This window comes from Pelodiscus sinensis, chromosome 2 (genome assembly GCF_052426305.1).
Source record: "Pelodiscus sinensis isolate ZL-2025 chromosome 2, ASM5242630v1, whole genome shotgun sequence".
Taxonomy (NCBI): Eukaryota; Metazoa; Chordata; order Testudines; family Trionychidae; genus Pelodiscus; species Pelodiscus sinensis.
In genome coordinates, this window is record NC_143053.1 from 81,271,776 (window position 1) to 81,291,011 (window position 19,236).

Genomic DNA, 19,236 nt, shown 5'->3' on the forward strand with positions numbered 1-19,236 from the left:
TCCCAAAACTTGTAAACTTGGGATAAGGAAGTTATGATGACAACAACTAGGCCACTGTAGCTTTTAACTATCTGCATCTGATGGAGGTTCACTAGTAGGAAGTGCTGTGCCAGCAGCATGTCACTACCTGGCTCCTGGACTGCAACTTGAGATCCTGATCTAAGGGCCAGAAGATCAAGAGGTGAAGAATTGGTATAAAAAATTCCCTTAAAAGAAACAGAAAACTTTTTTGTCTGGTTACATCCCCGTCCATATTAATCTTTACTGTTAGGGTGTGGAAGCATTAGGAGAAAATCAGCCCTAAATACTGTCTCATAAAACTATTCACTAATGCATGTTTATAAAGTCCTGAGAGGCGTGAAACTTCCATATGTAATTTCTGATAAATAAGAGTGGTGAAACTTGTTTACAATATATGTTAACACACTTCCTTGATGATAACTCTGATGGAGGAAAGAGAAGTAGTTGCCACACAAACTGACCATCAGGTATGAAGCTTTTGAGCTGCTTTAGTTCTGAGGTTGTGCTCTAGACATTAGATGATTTTGGTTTCAATATTAATCCACTCCAAGTTATAGATTTGATCAACTTTGGCTACAAATCTCAACTAAACAGCTTTACTAAACAACCAGTCATTTCTTTAGAACCCTCTGAAAAAGTATAAATATTGACTATTTGATGATGTCACTGATTCAAACTTGTTAGCTGTATGTCGACAGAATTGAAGAAGGTCTTTAAGAACACTTCTCCCAAGAGTTAATTTAATAACCTGACCAATCCGCAAGGGATGGTATTTAAGGTAGCGACCCTCTAACCATATCTGATCACGGGAGAGTGAGAGAGATTAGATTAAGGTGGCGCATTAAATAAAGACTTAAGACTTGGTTTTGAACTGAAAACCACCAGACTATATTGTTGCACAAATAAATTTAACAAAACAATACTTCAAAATAACTCAAGGGGGCAGTCCCCTCTTACACTAAATGGACCAGGAGGGGAAGTACCTCAAGGTCCCTATACCTACAACAGAGTCTACGGCGAAGACGATGGATGGATGCTGGCGACCTACGACCCTAGGGCTAATTGGAAGCCTTTGGGGAGGACCTGCCAGGTGTCCCTCGTCGGCTGATCCGGCGCTTGGCGACCTACGATCCTTTGGCTATTTGCTAGCTGCAGGAGAGGAACAGCCAAGGTGATCCCTCGAAGCAGGAGTTGAGATCGAAGACGGTCAATTCGCCTTCTGCAGAATTTCTGGTCCTCGACGCCTCTTCTCGCGCTTCGGTGCGACTGGATCAGGCGATGGACGACTCTGGATCCTATCTATCCTAAACCTAACCTAAAAATAAAACCTTAAACTAATCCCGACGCGCCCGACGTACAGACACGACGACGGCCGACATACTTGGACCGACGCAGCCTGACGTACAAACTCGATGACGGGAGCTATAGTATCTAAAAGCTAAACTACCTTAACCTAACCTAAATGAGAGAACTGATCTTCCGTCAGGTTCTCTAAAGAAATAGCTTTACACGACCTTTCTCATTCTATCAGACCTAGGACAAGACTTGAAGAATCTCTCTCTCTAGAACCTAACCTATCCCTAAGCCCGACGCAACAGGTAACTGCTGCGTGACAGAAGCTTTTATAGTTTTGGCCCATACATATTCATGAACCCTAAGGTTTCAAATGATTGGACACTAAAGGATGATCTTACGGCGTGTTTTAAACTGGTAGAACAGGATGCTTGTGAATATTCATAGATTATGTAAATTCCAACAGGTAGGTGAGTTGCTATTTTCAAACTCTAACAGCTACCTGTGAACGTAAAAGAATGCATTACTCAAATGGATGCTACCAGAAAGAGTTCTAAATTCAAAATGGAGTTTCAGACTCCATTTTGAGACTTTGCCAAACTTGCATATTTTTAAGTTTACAAACATTTCAATAATCGAATTGACATTGAGGTATGTATACAAGGATAACCTCCGTCCTTTAGCACTTATACAGATGTTTACAGGGCGAATCTACATCAAGATCTTCCATTTGCATTTACACTTCTCATTTAAATATCCATTTCTGCCTTACAAACTCCAGTCCAATATTGAGACTTATTTATTTATTTTTATAATGATTTGATATTTACTGCTATATTCTTTAATATAGCTTAGCTTTGGTAATATATTGATCTTATTTTTAAAGTTTAACAAGACTTTTACAAAAAGATAGTCATTTCTTTTAGTAATCATGGTTCCTAAACCTTTGAGAAGCTGGATGGATAACAGGTGGTTAATCTGAATGTATGATCAGCTTCCCCCAATTAGTTGTATGTTACTTGGTTTTGTTTGGATGTTACACTTACTATGTATTGTATTAATATTTCTAAACAATTCAAACAGTATTAAGAAAATTCTGTTACTCAGTTCAGAGCACTGGCTACGCTCTTGTTAATTTCACTGAGGAAAATACTAATTTTAACTAACATTTACAGTGTTACTCTTGTAATTGCTTATATCCTTCTGTGGAAGGTTCTGATATCTCTTATTTATAGCAAGCTATAGAAACTAGGTAGAAGAGTAGTCGGTGGAGTAAGGACTATAGTTAAGATAGTATATGTTCCATACAACAGCTTTGGTTTTATATTGAATGGGTGAATATTAGTTCAGAATTAATATTATTACTAATTTCTTTTACAGCGTCTTCAAGAGGAAATCACAAAACTTTCTCCCACATTGCAAAGAAATGCTGTGCACATAAAATCTGTGAGTAGTAATCAGTCATCACTGTTCTTGTAATCTTATAACTTCATCATGAAACAAAAGACAGGACTATGCAGCACTTTTAAGACTAACAAGATGGTTTAATAATAACCATAAACTAACCATAACTAAATAATAAACCATCTTGTTAGTCTTTAAAGTGCTGCATAGTCCTGTCTTTTGTTTCAGCAAGACCAGACTAACACGGCTACATCTCTATTACTAACTTCATCATGTTGACAATAATTTTCTGGCTCAAAACACTAAGTTGTTACTGGAACAGAATCTGTTGAACCTTTGCAGATTTGAAGAATCAAGAAGTGTAAAAATGTGAGCAATGTATTTCTTTAATACCAGAACATCCAGAAGCTCCAATCAAAACAGGGCACTTTTGTGCTAGGTGTTACACAAACACATAGGAACGGTGTTTCCTAGGAGTTTTTAATGTCCATGTGCAAAATTACTTTTGTTATGATGCATCACATAACAGAAGTCATTCTTCACAGTGGCTGGGGTGGAACTAAAGGGTTGGGCTGAGGACTGTAAATGGGGATTCAGGTCTCAATGGGGCTCTGGACTGTGTGCGAGAGAGGGTGAGAACTCCAGCTGGGGATGTGGGCTCAAGAGTGGGTCTGGAAATGAGGGGTTTAGGGTATAGGAGGGGGTGGGGGCTCTGGAATAGGCCTGTGGATGAGGGGCAAGAGGAGACTCCAGGTTTAGGGAGGGGCTCATACCTGGGGTGTAGGCTGCAGTACAGGAGGTGGCTGTGGATGGGATGAGTGGAGGTGGGGCTTGGGCATATGTGGACTGCTCCTGGTCAGCAGTGCTAAGGCAGGCTGCCTGGTGCCTGCCTGTCCTGGGGCACTGCACTACGCCCTGGAAGCAGCCAGCAGGTTTGCCCCCAGCGGGGTGCATGAGGCTCTGTGGCGCATGACTTGTGGGCAAGAACACTGCCTTACCAGACCAGTTCCCATTGGCCAATGGCAGTGCAGAGCCCATGTTCAGAGAAGGGGCAGCATGTGGAGCCCTTCGGCCTCCATGCCTAGAACCTGAAGCTGCTGCTGGCTCTTTCCCACCGGCTCTGGCTCAGAGCTACCCTGGCTCTGGCAGCTTCACGCTCGGGCTGGAGGGCCTCTCTTTACTGCCTACAGTAGCTCTGACCTGGGGCTGAGGGAGGAGCCCCTCTTTTCAAGCAATTTTGGGACTTGGGGAGAGTCCCTTAGGTGAAGACCTGAGCCCCTGCGTGGGTATTAATAGGAAGCTGCACAGCTTTGCAGGATCTGAGCATAGGAAGACCCAGTCCCTCCAAGAAAAGCCTATAGTCTAAAACAAAAACGCTTAATGTCTAAATTTTCTGCGAACATTTGAAATGTAACGGATCCCTCTAAATATTTTATTTAGTCCAAGATTAGTCGTTTGCCTGCCTACCTGACTATTCAGATGGTTCGATTTTTTTACAAAGAGAAGGAATCAGTGAATGCCAAAGTTCTTAAGGTCAGTAGCAATCTTTATCAACATTATATTGAAGTTTAGCATGTCAGAATTTTGTTCTAGTTTATTAACGCAGATAATGTTGTTTCCAGTGGATTTGTTCTCAAATTACTCCTCATATAGATGGTACATCTTCATCCCAAAAGCATTCAGTGTCTTTGTATAAAGAAATATGTTGAAAAGGTCACAAAAACTGCATGGTCAGACTAAAATGTTTTTCTGCATGGAACTGAAGTAAACTTTACCTGATGCTATTAAGTATTTTGTTACCCTGTCTTCACCATTAGTTCAGAGGAGGATGTCACATTTGCAACTTTGTGAGTATTCTGTCTGTGGTGAGGGCCTTTGCTTTCAGCTTACTCCCCAATCAAAACTCAGAGGAGAACATCCAGACTTAGTGAGCCTCTTATCTTTGACTCACTGCTTTATTTTGTCGTGTTAAGGCAGCAGGGCTGCTTAGATTCCTTAGAACCTGCTTTTCCACCTTTTAGGAAAAGGAATGAGAAATAAAATGTAAACTATATAAAACAGAGAGAAGGCTTGTGTGCAATGTTCCTTCTAATATTTTCCATCCATATGTGGGTTGAGTTGTTACGTCCTGCACCAATATCAAAATAACGTGTGACTGTGTGCCCCTAGAACAAACAAAATCCCTAGCTATAATATACATTTTTAAACAGTTCATAGTTTTAGAAGAAAAAATATTAAAACAAAGGATACTTTATTAGCAAGGTGCACTGCTTAAGATATTTGCTTAATACAAAATCAAATAAGAAAATTAACACAGCCTTTGTAGCATTTTTATAATCCTTTCTATAAATTCAAGCTAGTAAACACACAAAAATGCAGTATACTGAAAACCGCTATATAAATAAAACAAAGTCATGGTCACTAAGTAAAAGCAAAAAATATACAGCTGAGGCCCAGTTTAATAACCTTCTCTTACTATAGTGTCTGGTCACTAAATCTTCAGGGAAAACGGCTTTCAAAAAATGAAACATCTGCTAAAACACTAACATGATACAGACTTTTTGCAGTTCTCAAAACTACTCTTCTTGCATGCATGTTATCTGTGCACATAGCTCAGCTTTAAAATGCTAACAAATCTGAGTCAAATAACAGCCATGCCCTCATCACAAATGTTAATACAATATTTTCTGATAGTGGGAAGCAGAGTGCAAGGCATTTACTCAGGCTTATATAATTACTCTGGCATGTCAACTCTCAACTTGATTTAATACAGACCTGATGGGGGTGAAGAGAGTAGATGCCCTGGGACAGAGCGATTTGAAAGGGCCCAGGGCTAGCTATCACAACAGCGGCTGGAGCCTTAGGCCTTTTAAATCACGGATGAAGTGCTGCATAGCTGGCTGGGGGGGCACAGTGCACAGCAGACACACGAAAGGCCTGCTGTCCCCAGCCCTACTCCTTCTGGGAGTACAGAGCCAGCCCCCCTCAGTTAAGATTGAATACACACAGAACAGTAAATAAAGCAACAGAGGAAGTGCGACAGAACCGTGTAGAAAGAGGCAACCGTATCCTGGTTTGAAACTTTTGCTGTGTCTCACCAGCTCAGAAACTCCCAAGTAGAAACCCCAGAGCACATGGCTTCAGAGTATGCAGACAGACCCCCTGCTTCAAAGAGTTTGCAAATAAACTACCCAACACCTAGCACCTGCACAACACCTAGCACCATGCCTAGTGCTTGCTACTTCTGAGGCACTGGGAGTATTCTGAAGAGCCAGTAACTGCCATATAGCAAAGATCTGGCCTTGATGGTTTCCAGTGCCTCGTCCCAAACAGATTCTAAAACATAAGGGAAATCACTTGTCTGGAATCCAGCTCTAATTGAAAGGCCAAATAAACAGGATCCAGGGTAGAATTCTTCTAGTGAACAATTTACTGTGTATTAGTTACTGACACAGGATAGTTCTTTAAAAAATCATCTAGATCAGTTTTCATATATCTACAACATAGTTTCTGCTAAGGTGCGCGTCTGCATGGCCGAGCACAAAAAATTCTTCCCCTACCCACCTCCTCTGGAGAGCTGTGCAGCACCACTTGTGAAGCAAGCAGTTGCCCTAGTGGGTGGGGTAGGCTGAAATGGTGTGGTGAGAGGGAGCCACTGGAGTGAGGGCCAGGACCTGCTGCAGCTCCGGGGGCAGGGAGGAGGCCTGCTCCAGTGGCTGGGGCTGCCACATGGTGGGAGGGGCTAGGGCCTGTTCTGGCAGCTGGGTCCGGGAATTAGGGTTGCCAGGTGTCCGGTTTTGAACTTTCTGTTTGGGAAATAAATAGAAAAATATAAATGTCTGGTATTTTCTAAATAAGATGTAATGTAGATTGTGATGTGATGTCAAGTGTGTCTGGTATTTTTGTTGAAACCATCTGGCAGGAATGGAGGATGGGGTGTCTGCTCCAGAGGCTGGGGGGGGTGGGGGCGGAGGGGAGTGTGTGTGTGTGTGTGTGTGTTAATAACTTGTGACACACATCCAAACCAGCGCACATGACCTCAATATTGATTCACAAGCCAAAACTCCACTCCACTTATAATTGGAAAATCTTAAGAGGGAACGCTGATCTTCAACACTCAAAGAATTACGTTGTTAAAAGAATCTTTTTCTTTCTTTCTTTCTTTAAGCCATTAACCTATGTAAATTTTAAAATGTTACCATGAAGATTATCAAGGTTGAGGCCTAGTCCCATGCTTTTGCTCCAGTATTCATTCACTAAAGTCCCTACCCTGCAAGTGTGTTACATTGGTTAGTGTCAGGATCTAAGAGAAAGTAAATAGTATGAGAGCGGTTTCTTAAAGTGACACCAGTCACAACAAAATCAGATATTTTTAACTTTGAATTGCTGTACTTTACCCGTAATCTCACTGTAACAGAAAGTTCAGAGTGTTTCTTCAGTTTGTTCCCTGGGTGGACTTGTGTAGTTTAGGGCCTAATACTGTGCTTAAGATCTCACTGCAACCTAATCTGCAGTCTGCACTCTTTAAAAATTCTTATAACCTCCTCAGAACTCTAGGAAGAGGGCACATTATTAACACTTCTCTACAATAGCAGCCTAAATGGTTTATAATAAAAAAAAACCACGCAGGTGAAGTCAGATCCTGCATTAAGATCTGCTAATGCAATCCTTTTAACCTTTCTGTTGTGGATTTGTTTCTCTCCAGTCAAACTAAATCTAAGCCCAGTCTGGCATCCCCAAGCGCTAGGCTGCTGATTCCCCACCCCATGGGGCTGGCCTCAGCCCTCCACCCTTGGCAAACTGCAGGCAGAGGGTGCTCCCTGGGTAATGGTTAACTGTTACCTGGTAAGCCATTCAAGATAGGGATGTCAACATGCAGCTGACTACATGATTAACCAATAATCCTATCAACTATGCGCATTCCTGCCCCCTGCCTCTGTATCAGAGGCAGCAAGTGGGGGAAGCGGGAGCTGACCCCCACAAGCACCGTATCCTGTGGAGCTGCATCTCTCCCCTCCCCCACCCCCACAACTGCCTTTCTGAGGTGGGGAGCAGGCGGGAGCTGGTGCTTGAGGGAGGGAGAGGTGCTTAAGTCTCCACTCCCCCTGTTCTGCTGCCTCTGAAAACAATTTTCTAACACCGTTATTGAAGTAACATCTAACATGCCCAGTTCAGGATGATGCCTACTGGGTAACTGGTTATCCGTTCACATCCCTAGCTGATGCCAGTGAAAAATGTTTTGGCCTAGAACTGCACTGTTTTGTGTTAGCTGTACAATTTTAACAGTGGGAGTGCCACGTTTTTCTTTCTCCATTATATCATTCTTAGCATATTGCAGAGCTTAGAATTATATCAAGCAATCAGATCACATGTAAATGTTTTTAACAATTCTGTTGTAGCTTGCATTACCATGACCTGTTACAAAAGCCCTTCATTTCCCTCCCTCCCCATATGCAAACATACACAAATATTTATAGTCAGTTTTTCAGCAGAGCACTTGTCAGACAGTTGTGTATATTTCTGTAACATCTGTTATGTGGACATCTAAAATTATTTGATACTTTTGAATTAATCAAGAAAAGGCTGTATCAGAAAGATGGCTGTTGCATTTAACTGATCAGAGGGGGGAATGGTAAACTAATAGCCTGACTCTTTTTGTAACTTGTTCCTAGGATGTCAAATTTCCTCTTATGTTGGATGTATATGAGTTATGTACACCAGAACTTCAAGAAAAGATGGTGCCATTTCGGTCAAAATTCAAGGATCTAGAAGACAAAAAAATAAATCAGCAGCCAAAGAATGTAGGTTACATGAAAATTTCTTAGCTGTTTTATATAGTTTCTTTAATGTTCGGTTTCATATAATCTGTGAAAATAGAACAGCATGTCTTAAAGCTAATATGTATGTCAATTTGCAAACCTGCATGCTGACATAATGGACAATAGTTGGAAATTTTTTTCATTCCTCTTAAAAAATAATCTGGATTTGATTGAAAAATCTCCACCTTAGATTATACACACACTTGTGTATTGGTGAGATGAATAGTACATGTTGGACCACAGTTGTTCTAGGACCAGAGAGTCATGGTGGTGGGCTGGTGGCTGGGGGAGCCCCAGTGGCAGTAGGGCCAGAAATGATCTCCCCTGATCTAGCAAAATCCCTTGTCCAGACTGGTCAGGTCCTGGACAGGGAGGTCTAACCTATAGCTGCTTTAGATTTACTGTATGAAAAAGTGACTGTTTCATGTGATATGTTCAAGCAACTTCAACTTCAGTTTTGTAGGCTGTGAAAGCTGCTTATTATGTTAGAGAACGTTAACCTGGTTTTACCAATGTGCTTTAATGTCAGTCATACCAGCTTTAACTTGAGGATTTGCATAGTGATCAGATTATGAAACTTCAGGTTTGTTTAAAGAATATGGAGTAAATGTGTTCCAAAATGCAAGCTTGGAATATTCAGCAGTATTTGGTAAAAATACATGTCTAATTTGATTTAAAAATTCACCTCACACGACAAAAGGCCAGAAAACAATTGCCTTAAATATTGTACTTTTTTCACTACCTACTGAAAAAAATAAGCATAATACGCATGCATATGGGTATATCTACACAACAGAGATATTTCAGGATATCAGGGGTATCCCGAATAGCAACCCCCGTCTTTTGAACGCATCCACTATTTCAAAATATAGCAGACATGCTATTTTGCCATTCCTGTAAACCTCATTGTACGAGGAGTAAGGAATGGTTCGAAATAGCGCAGTTGCACTTTTTTTTTTTGAGGGTAGAGAGCAGTCACATAGAACAAAGTATTTTTCCCACATAAAGTCCTGTAAATATATAAACTGTGAAATGTCCAAATATTGCAGATCACTTAATTCTCAATAGGATCAAGTTGTTCTCAGCTCTGTCTTAAGAGTGCCCAACTGACTGTGATTGATATTGAACTGAAGAGTGGGAGTAGATGTCTTTGGCTCGATATTATGTCTTTAAAACTGCTTTTTAATGTAAGCTTTGATCTTGTTATAGAACAGGACAGATCTAAAAGCAGTTTTCATCTCCTGTATGCAACACTGATTTAGATTCTTCTTTAAAGAGTCACGTTGTATGTTAAGCTGTACAATTGTATAGATATTGCTAAAGTTGGTCTGTTCATATCACGTGCCACCTTTGCTTTCATTTCAGTCTTTAATGAAGGACTGTTTTCCCTGTAGATTTGGGAGGAAAAGTGTTTGCTGTGAATAGCATTGATTAGTTTCTCCCATCTTTTTATTTTCCTTTCTAGCCTTTCCCCTGCTTTCAAGAGATGAAAACTTTCTATTGTATAATCTTGTTGGCACTCCATTCCATTTTCAGATTGTCTGCTGATATTATTCCTGTTGGGAATGTAGTCCCAGTCAAATACTTTCATGCATGTATCTATCACTATAATAGGGGACTGGAGCACATGACCTATAAGGAGAGGCTGATGGATTTGGGCTTGTTTAGTCTGCAGAAGGGAGGAGTGAGGGGGGATTTGATAGCAGCCTTTAACTTTTCTGAAAGGAGATTCCAAAGAGGATGGAGAGAGGCTGTTTTCAGTAGTGGCAGATGGCAGAAGGAGCAGCAATGGTCTCAAGTTGCAGTGGGGGAGGTCTAGGTTGAATATAAAGAAAAACTATTTCACTAGAAGGGTGATGAAACACTGGAATGGTTTACCTAGGAAGGTGGTGGTATCTCCACCTCTAGAGGTTTTTAAGTCCTGGCTTGACAAAACCCTGGATGGGAGATTTAGTTAGGGTTGGACCTGCTTTTATCAGGGGGCTGGACTTGTGAACCCCTGGCATCTCTCTTTAGCCCTAGGATTTCTATCTGTACTTTGAAAGGTAAATAGTGACTGAGTGCCCAACTTGAAATCTTAAATTGGTGTCATTTTCAGAATGTGGGTATTCAGCAGATTTTTGAAATCCGGTTCTATTAAAGTGTTTAGTGTGAAGCAAACTAAAACTCAAGACAAACAACCTCTTTAAAGATGTAGGCTGTACCTTTATAGTGCTATAAGCAAAACATTTTAAAATTAATCATCAAAAATTCATTGTTTTCTAGTCTAATAAAGGTGATGGTGCACAGAAAGAAGTTAAATATGAACCATTTTCCTTTCCTGAGGGTAAGTGAATTTTGAGAGAGTTAATGTTAATTTAAAACTTGTATTCTAATTAAGCAAGAGCAAAACTATCTTGTCTATAGGGAAATTCTCTATTGGTGAACTTTATTTTTTCATTGCTTTGAAAATGAATCATCAAACCCTGGTGCAGTGTAAAATACAGGCAGTCCCTGAGTTACGCGGATCCGACTTACGTCGGATCTGCAGTTACGAACGGGGCACTTCCTTTCTCTGGTCTCCAGCAGACCAGGGAGAGGAAGCAAAGCGGCAGAACGCGTGGCCAGCTGACAGCCCAGACGCGCTGTGGCTATCCTGCTGCCCACGGGCTCCGCGGCTTTGCTCCCCCCTCTCCCCCCCGGGTCTGCAGACCGGGGGGAGGGGGGGCAGGGGGGGCAGAGCAGAGCGGCGGAACACACGGCCAGCTGACAGCCCAGACACGTCTGGGCTGTCAGCTGGCCGCGTGTTCCTCCGCTCTGCTGTGCTCCGCTCTGCTCCCCCTCCCTCTGATCTGCAGACCGCGGGGGGGGGGGGGGAGCAGAGCGGAGCATGCGTCCAGCTGACAGCCCAGACGTGTCTGGGCTGTCAGCTGGCCGCGCATTCTGCCGCTCTGCTCTGCTCCCCCTCCCCCTGGTCTGCAGACCTGGGGGACGGGGAGCAGAGCAGAGCAAAGCCGCGGAGCCTGAGGGCAGCAGGATAGCCATGGCGTGTCTGGGCTGTCCTGCTGCCCGCGTGTTCCGCCGCTTTGCTCCCCGTCCCCCTGGTCTGCAGACCAGGGGGACGGGGAGCAAAGCAGAGCAAAGCCACGGAGCCCGAGGGCTGTCCCGCTGCCCCCGTGCTCCGCGGCTTTGCTCCGGACGCCTGTGGTACAGCAGCTGGGGCGCTGCCGATTGGTCCCGTAGCGCCGCTCTGGGCGCCACTGGACCAACTCAGCAGCACCCAGCTGCTCTGCCCCAGGTGTCCCCAAGTCAGCAGCTGCTGAAAATGACCAGTGGCTGACTTCAGGAAGCCCCTGCCCTGGGCTTCCTGGAATCAGCTGCTGATCAGTTTCAGCAGCAGCTGACTTGGGGATGCCTGGGGTTCTTAAGTTGAATCTGTATGTAAGTCAGAACTGGCATCCAGATTCAGCCACTGTTGAAACTGATCAGTTTCAGCAGCGGCTGAATCTGGATGCCAGTTCCGACTTACATACAGATTCAACTTAAGGACAAACCTACAGTCCTTATCTTGTACGTAACCCGGGGACTGCCTGTAATGGAAAGATTAATGGCAAGTCAAGACATCTTTGCTATCAGGGTAAGTGCTCCCTGCATAGACAGACACCATTACAGGAGCTGAATATTCTTCCATTGGGCAAGCAGAAGAAATGTTGTGCACTGAGAGGCACTTGCATTCTGATATACAGGTGCTTTCCAAGTCTCCTGGTTGGGAGTTGAATTCCAACATTAGAATTGAATTTAAATAGAAATATTTATTTTGGAATTATGTTTTGGTATTTTAATGATTAGTCAGCTCAATTCATTTCTCTTATAGAATCCAGGCTTGGGGTACAAGTAATGAAAACACACTTGGGACTTTTTTTATTCATTATAGCAATACAAGTTCAACTCCTACTCTAGTGTGGTGGTGGCTTGGCATTGCGCAGGTAGCAGATTAGTAGAGCATTCAACTGATGTTCTATTTAACAAATGACTGCTTCCAAAGTGACTGCAGTGCAGAACTTCTGAAGGACAAAAATCATAGTGCTGTGTGACATGCGAGCTTTCTCATCCAATTTAGTTGCTTGTATTCTCCCATTTCAGATGCCTCCTATCCATCTGGGTTCATCCACATTTTTTTGCTAGACTTTTTTATTTAGTGATAGACAGCTAAGGAAAACCTCTCCTTTTCAGATGTATTTAAGATACACGCAGTGAGGTTTTACTTTAAGTTGTACCAATGTTTTCATTGGATTCTAAGACACCACAGGAGGAAATGCTGCCCCTACTGAATTACAGATTTTAAGCAGTTTTCAGGTTTTCGTAATGAGTGATGACATCTACATGCTTGCAGTAATAACAATTCAATAAGAAACTATTTTCCATGTTTCTGTCTAAGTTCACAATACAAATAGGTAGGAGCAGGAACTTCAAAATAACTTTTCTATCCCATGTTAAGTTACCACAAAAAAAGAATTTCCAAAACCAGTGTTGGCAGGTAAAATGAGATCTGCTTTAAGTTCAGCATGCTCTCAAGTGTTGCTCTGAACTCAGCAGTATTTCTTTTGTAATAACTCAGATTCCAAAATCATTTATCCTGTTCTGTGGGGTGAAAGAATAATCCTGGTAAATAGTTGACTTTACTGTTGCATTAGTGCAGTGGTAAATAACTGCATGTGAAGAGTAGAAATATCGTTGGGTTCCTTTGAAGTTGAACAGCATCAATGTTGGCCAAAAATTATTAAAATCTACAAAGATCATTTCAGGTAAATAAAGATCTCAATAGCTATTTCATATTGATTGTAGAATCATGCTGTAAGTTGTAGTATAGAACTGTACATTATTCTATATGTGGGTTTTGAGACCTTTTGGCAACTGATGCCAGGCCAGCACAATGTAACTCGTAGTACAAGGAAAAAGGTGACCTAAGTTGCGATGCAATTGGTTCCTGAGGAAGTGTCGCAACTTGAATCCTCATTTACGATAGGCATTGTTCACCGTTGTATATGCAGGCTGAGGATGTGAGTCGGGGGGGGGGGGGTTCCTGGCCCCTTAAAAAAAAGTTGTAAGTGCGAAACTGGAAGGTCACAACTTGGGCAGTTGCAACTTAGGGGTTTTCTGTACTATTTAAATGGGAAAACCTGCATTAAAAGCAAGGTTAAAGTTCTCTCAGATTTTCTGTAAAAGGCTGGGATAGATTGCAGACAATAATCCAAAAAAAAATCACAGGAGCAAAAGTCATCTGTCCCTGACTTTTACTAAGAATACCCTGCTTTTGAGGGGAGGGAGCATAGGACAAATAGAGCAATGGAGGCTGTGCAGCTGATCCAGCCCTATAGCTGCTGCTTTGGCAGCCCTGTTCCAGAAGAAGTCAGACTCCATGAACTCTGCAATATTTAAAGGGGAGTCTGGCAAGACAAGCTTAAAGTGAATACAGATTAATGTTACTCAGTAGGTTCTGTGCTTTGCATGTCAAGTCCATTTAATGTGTGAGTAATCAATGTGATGTATTTTTTCCCCCCAGATATTGGCTCCAATAACTGTGGTTTTTACGACCTGCAGGCAGTGCTAACACATCAGGGAAGATCTAGTTCCTCAGGTCATTATGTGTCTTGGGTAAAAAGGAAACAAGGTAAATAATCCTTTTCAGTGCTGTTAGCTGCACTGCTTAACTTGTGGCTAAGTTTTTCATTTAAACTGTTTTAAAACAGGACCTTTGTATCCTTTAGACAGGAAGAGGTATCACTAAATACGCTATTTACGTATTTGAGAATTACAAGTATTACAAGTATCTTTGTTTTTTGTAGATGAATGGATTAAATTTGATGATGACAAAGTCAGCATTGTTACACCTGAAGATATTTTGAGGTTATCAGGAGGTGGAGACTGGCATATAGCTTATGTTCTACTCTATGGACCTCGCAGAGTTGAAGTAATTGAAGATGAACACTAGCCTGCAGTTTTAATGGTTCCTGCCTAGGTGTGAAATAAATGTTGATCGCTGACCATTTCTTTAGCCCTGGAGCTTTAACAGTGGAGACATTTTGTTCAAGCCATTTCTCCTCACATGAAGTGGGAAAATTAATGTTTTTGAAACTGCTCCCTGTAACAAACAAACTCATTGCTGGACTGTACTGCTGCTCACTCAGTGGTACGACAAACAGCTTTAACCTAAGGATAATTTTTTTTCAAACTAATTAAAATGAGCCTCCCTCTAACTTCAACCAAATATTTATTACACACCTATCATTTGTTACTCTTGCATGGTTTATGGCACTTGTTCAATCGCTGTCCATCCTTTGCCTTGTCTGACAGTTTTGCCAGGAACGTGAAAGGGAAATTGTCTCCTTGTGTAACTCAAGTGCTGCTGCTCATAACCCATGAAAACATGGCTACAATCAAGTATTTGTCCAGCGTGACCTGCTGCCTCAGTATGTCCTGTTGCTGGCATTTCATGTCTTTCAAATAAATGGTGATCAACACAAAGGTGCTATTATTTAAAATTGTCCTTTCTTTGTCCTGAAATGTGATGTCATCTGTGTTTCAAAGCAGGTAGTTACACTGCAAACTAAAGTGACCACTGAATCAGTCACCTCAGTACTTGTCAGAGCACATAGGTAAATGCTATGGATTCTTTAGGAACTGTAACTTGTAGAGCAGCATCCCAAAAGTATCTGTGAGGCTTAATTCAGAGGTTCTGATGCCACTTCTCATGCACTTTTACTACTGAGCTCCTATGGGCATGTTCTTCTGTACGTCAAGGCAAGAGGTGCTGTCCCCTGCAGAAAGTAAAACTGAGCATTCAATAGTGTTTACATCTCAATCCATTTTTTTTTAAGCAACTGTCCTTTTAAAGCAGGTTAAATAGAGGAAACTTCTACCAGGCCTTGCTCTTGGAATAAGAACTACTCTAATATTAAGTTATCAATCTGGCTGCAGAATTCTTCCAAGTATAAGGCACATTAATACAGAACCTCAATTCATTTAAATTACAATACACAATTTTATTTCTACACCCCTCAGAAGCAATGCCAAATTTTGGAGGAGCTGCATGAGAGGGGAAGGAGGCTGGAAGTGAACCTGTTTGGTTGTGAATGGGAGAAATATGGAACAAGGCTTAGGGGCTTTTGTGGGCATATGGAATTGGCTAACCCTGAGTTCTCCTATTGTCTAGTTCATGTGCTCTTGCACCCCCCACAGCTCAATGATTTAAGTGGTAAGATTTTATTTAACAAGACTTTTTCCTGTTTGTTTAGTTACTCATGTTACTTAAATGTAGCCCTAGAGCTACAATGAAGGCCTACAACTATATCTGGACTGGCATTCTTTTTGCAGAAAAGCGTCTGCCAATCTAGACATGCTTTTGTGCAAAACAGCCCCGATCACCATTTTTGTTCTTGAAGAAATTCAAGTGGCCTGTGTAGACAGCTGGCAAGTTTTTCCACAAAAGCAGCTGCTTTTGCAGAAAAACTTGCTAGTCTAGACACAGCCTAGGAGTCCTACCTTTCTATTTAAAAGCAAGAATCTAGCTTCCTAAGACATTCTGCTATCTTTTCTCCACAAAATTTACTACAGCCTCTTTGAACCCTGATCTCCTTTGTTAGTCATCTTACCTCAGATCTGGCTGCAGTGTTCTCTTGTGCTCGTTCTCCTAGGTTAAGAGATAAATAAATGTACTCAATCTGCAAGAACTGGGGAGGAGGAGGCAGCACCATGTATGGGTCTATTAAAAACCTAAGAAACAAATGCATCCCCCCTCACAAATTTGGGCACTCAAGTTAGGAAATGCCAGAATTAAGGTTGGCTGGGTAAGTTTCATTGTGTTCCTTAGTCCATATCTGTTAGTGATAGTCATTACACAATTACATACTACTTGTGCTATAGGATCTCTTACCTCATTCAGTGAACAAGTTTAATGATGCTTAGAAAGGTGCAAGGCTGCGTCTAGACTGGCATGATTTTCCCAAAATACTTTTAACGAACAAGTTTTTCCATAAAAGTACATCTAGATTGGCAAGTGCCTTTGTGCAAAAGAATCCGTGGCCAGTCTAGATCCGATTTTGTGCAAAACATTCTTCCCTGTCTACACTGGCCCTCTTGAGCAAGTATTCTTGTGCAAGAGGGCTTTTTCCTGAGCAGGAGTGGGAAAGTATTTGCACAAGCAGCACTGATTTTGTACATTACAAAGTCAACGCTCTTGTGCAAATTCAAGCGGCCAGTGTATACAGCTGGCAAGTTTTTGCACAAAATCTTGCCAGTCTAGATGCACCCTAACTGGTTTTTTTATCCTGTTTTGTAGCCCTTGGCCACAAACTCCACCCTGAATTACATGTTTTCCTACCATGCTTATCACACATGTATTATGACAAAAGGTAGATCCAGCACTCACAAGTAAGTGCTTCTAGTGCAGCCTGACCTGTACACTGATCACAGGCTGGTAAGTTAACAATCCTTGTGGTCAGTGTTTCTCTGGAGATTAGAAAAGGAAGGAACTATAGAACAGTTTGAGGTGGCTCTTGACAACATATTTGTTCTATTACATCCCTAGAATTTACAAAAATTATACCATCATTAATTGCCTTCTTGAGAAAATAACTCACTTGATATTTTATAGTGTTAAAAAAACCCATATAAAAGGCTGACATGACATTCCTCTAAATATCAGGAGACAAAGTGCTGGGTCAGAACATAGACTTGACTATAAAATCACTGATGGGAATTTAGTTAATCAATCCAAATGATGTGTTTTTCCTGCTCATGACACAAAACATTGTTAATGTGGAAGGGCCAAGATCAATCATTTGTTAACAATCTTTTCCATGTTGACAATATGTACAATGGTCTAAAACATCAGAACTCCACGTAACCCTAACTCTTTTAGGGTTAAGACTCAGGAATCACCTTGTACTCAACTAATTCCATCTACCTTAGTACCATTGTTCTCCCAAGTGCCAACGAGCAAGAAAGTAACAAAACCCAAGGCTACATCTAGAGTGCCCCTCTTGCACCAGAGAATATGCAAATGAGGCAAAGCAGTGAATATGCCACACTTCATTTGCATATTTAATGAGCCACCATTTTTGTGCAAAAAGGAGCCATCTATACAGCTCCTTTTTGCACAAAACCCCCTCTTGCGCAAGAGCTGTTCTGCCTGAAAAAAAAGCAGAACAGCTCTTGTGGAAGAGTGCTAATTCCAAAGTGAAGAATTCAACCCCATAAACAAAGGTAGTCAAAGTAAAGGTAGTCCCTCAAGTCCCATAAGCAATCAGCATCCCACTCTGCATGGCACCTACCTCCAGTCTCCACTCAGAGAAAGTTTCTTGGGGATAATTTCCATTTTGCTAGTAGCATCTCCCACAGTTTTGGACATCTGGGTTGCTCTCCTCTGTCTGTGGCTCACAGAATGGATGTGTTTTGGCTCTGTGCAGTCAGTCTATATGCCCTCTACTCCTGCTTGCTGTGAGATGAGACACTTCCAAGCATCATCATTAACAAATATTCTAGAGATAGCAAAATAACTCTGTTCTTTAGCTCAAAGACGACGCAGGATAACAATAGTTTTGATTATATGATTATTATAAGAAGTTACAATAGGTTCATATTCGTATTAAAAGTTAAGGAAAAAACTAGCAGGCCTATGCCTGGGACTTTTCACCTAGATTGCACAGTAATTGTGTATATATTTAGTTGTTCTTCAGGTGATATCTCTGTGGGTGCTCCAACTTTGGTGACAGGTGGCCCCAGAGCTGCAGATCAGAGTCTTTTGTAGCAGTTTTAGTTGGCCACTCATGCACGAAAGCACCTCATGCCAGTCACACCTTGGTGTTTCACGCCTCAACCTCCTTCCCCTTCAGTTTCTCGAGTTCATCTCTTGCCTCAGGCATTTTCTCCTCATGCATTTAGCGTAGTGTTGTTTCTCCTTAGCTAGCCATCAGTTGAAAAAAACAAACAAACAAACAGAGGACTGCAGGGCAGAAGGGCCTTCTGACTGGAAAGTCATGTCCCTCGACTTTCTCCCCACCCTCCTCCATGTTTGTTTTTGAACAAAGAAAAAAAGAGAAGAACAAAGCGGGGCTCACCGAGGTTTGAAAAGTGTGACTTATGTCAAACCCATGCGTGTGTCTGACGGTCATGTGTCCTGTATTCACTGCCTGAGAGAGGCTCAAATACCTCAGAAATGTGAGCATTGCCATAACCTCATGGCCCATGCCAGAAAAGACAGGGAGCTTCAGCTCCGAATGATTTTATTTGAAAATGCCATGCAACCCATGGATAGGCCCCTCAGACAGTGACGAAAAGATCTGCTTCACCCTTGCCACATAAGGCCTCAATGAGGAGAGCCTCTCCAGTTAAATATCTTCCTCCGACACCTCCTAGAATTAGCAGGAGAGACAAACCAGGTAGACCATCCACCAACACTACTTCTAAGGCTCCCACCTCCCTTAGTGTCAGCTCGAACATCTTCAGCACTGGAGGCCACACAAACAAACCTCAATACCAGCCCCAGCGAAACACCGACACTCAGTGTTGATAAAGTCACCAGCACCATTGGCCAAACAGGCCCTACGCAGGTCATTTGTGCCACCATCAAATCACACGGCATCAGCTTCAGTGCCGCCACCGGCACCACAGCAGGACCACACGTGTGGTGAGCAATCAGCACCGTCAAGGTGCATCTCTG

At 42.1% G+C, this 19,236-nt stretch overlaps 1 protein-coding gene and 1 long non-coding RNA gene across 2 annotated transcripts in view; one reads left to right on the forward strand and one right to left on the reverse strand.

Moving 5' to 3' along the window:
- Positions 1-15,051, forward strand: part of USP14 (ubiquitin specific peptidase 14) — a 37,658-nt gene extending 22,607 nt beyond the window's left edge. The window contains exons 11-16 of the mRNA XM_075920914.2: positions 2,695-2,760; positions 4,159-4,251; positions 8,391-8,519; positions 10,803-10,863; positions 14,080-14,187; positions 14,363-15,051. Of these exons, the coding sequence (XP_075777029.1) occupies positions 2,695-2,760; positions 4,159-4,251; positions 8,391-8,519; positions 10,803-10,863; positions 14,080-14,187; positions 14,363-14,508 (603 nt within the window). The 3' untranslated portion in view covers positions 14,509-15,051. The remainder of the gene's footprint in view (positions 1-2,694; positions 2,761-4,158; positions 4,252-8,390; positions 8,520-10,802; positions 10,864-14,079; positions 14,188-14,362) is intronic.
- LOC149525298 (uncharacterized) lies at positions 13,619-19,236 on the reverse strand. Its single transcript, XR_016348789.1, has 3 exons — positions 17,849-19,236; positions 16,169-16,206; positions 13,619-15,334 (listed from the first exon to the last, which is right to left on the reverse strand). It is a non-coding gene; the product is annotated as an uncharacterized LOC149525298 (long non-coding RNA).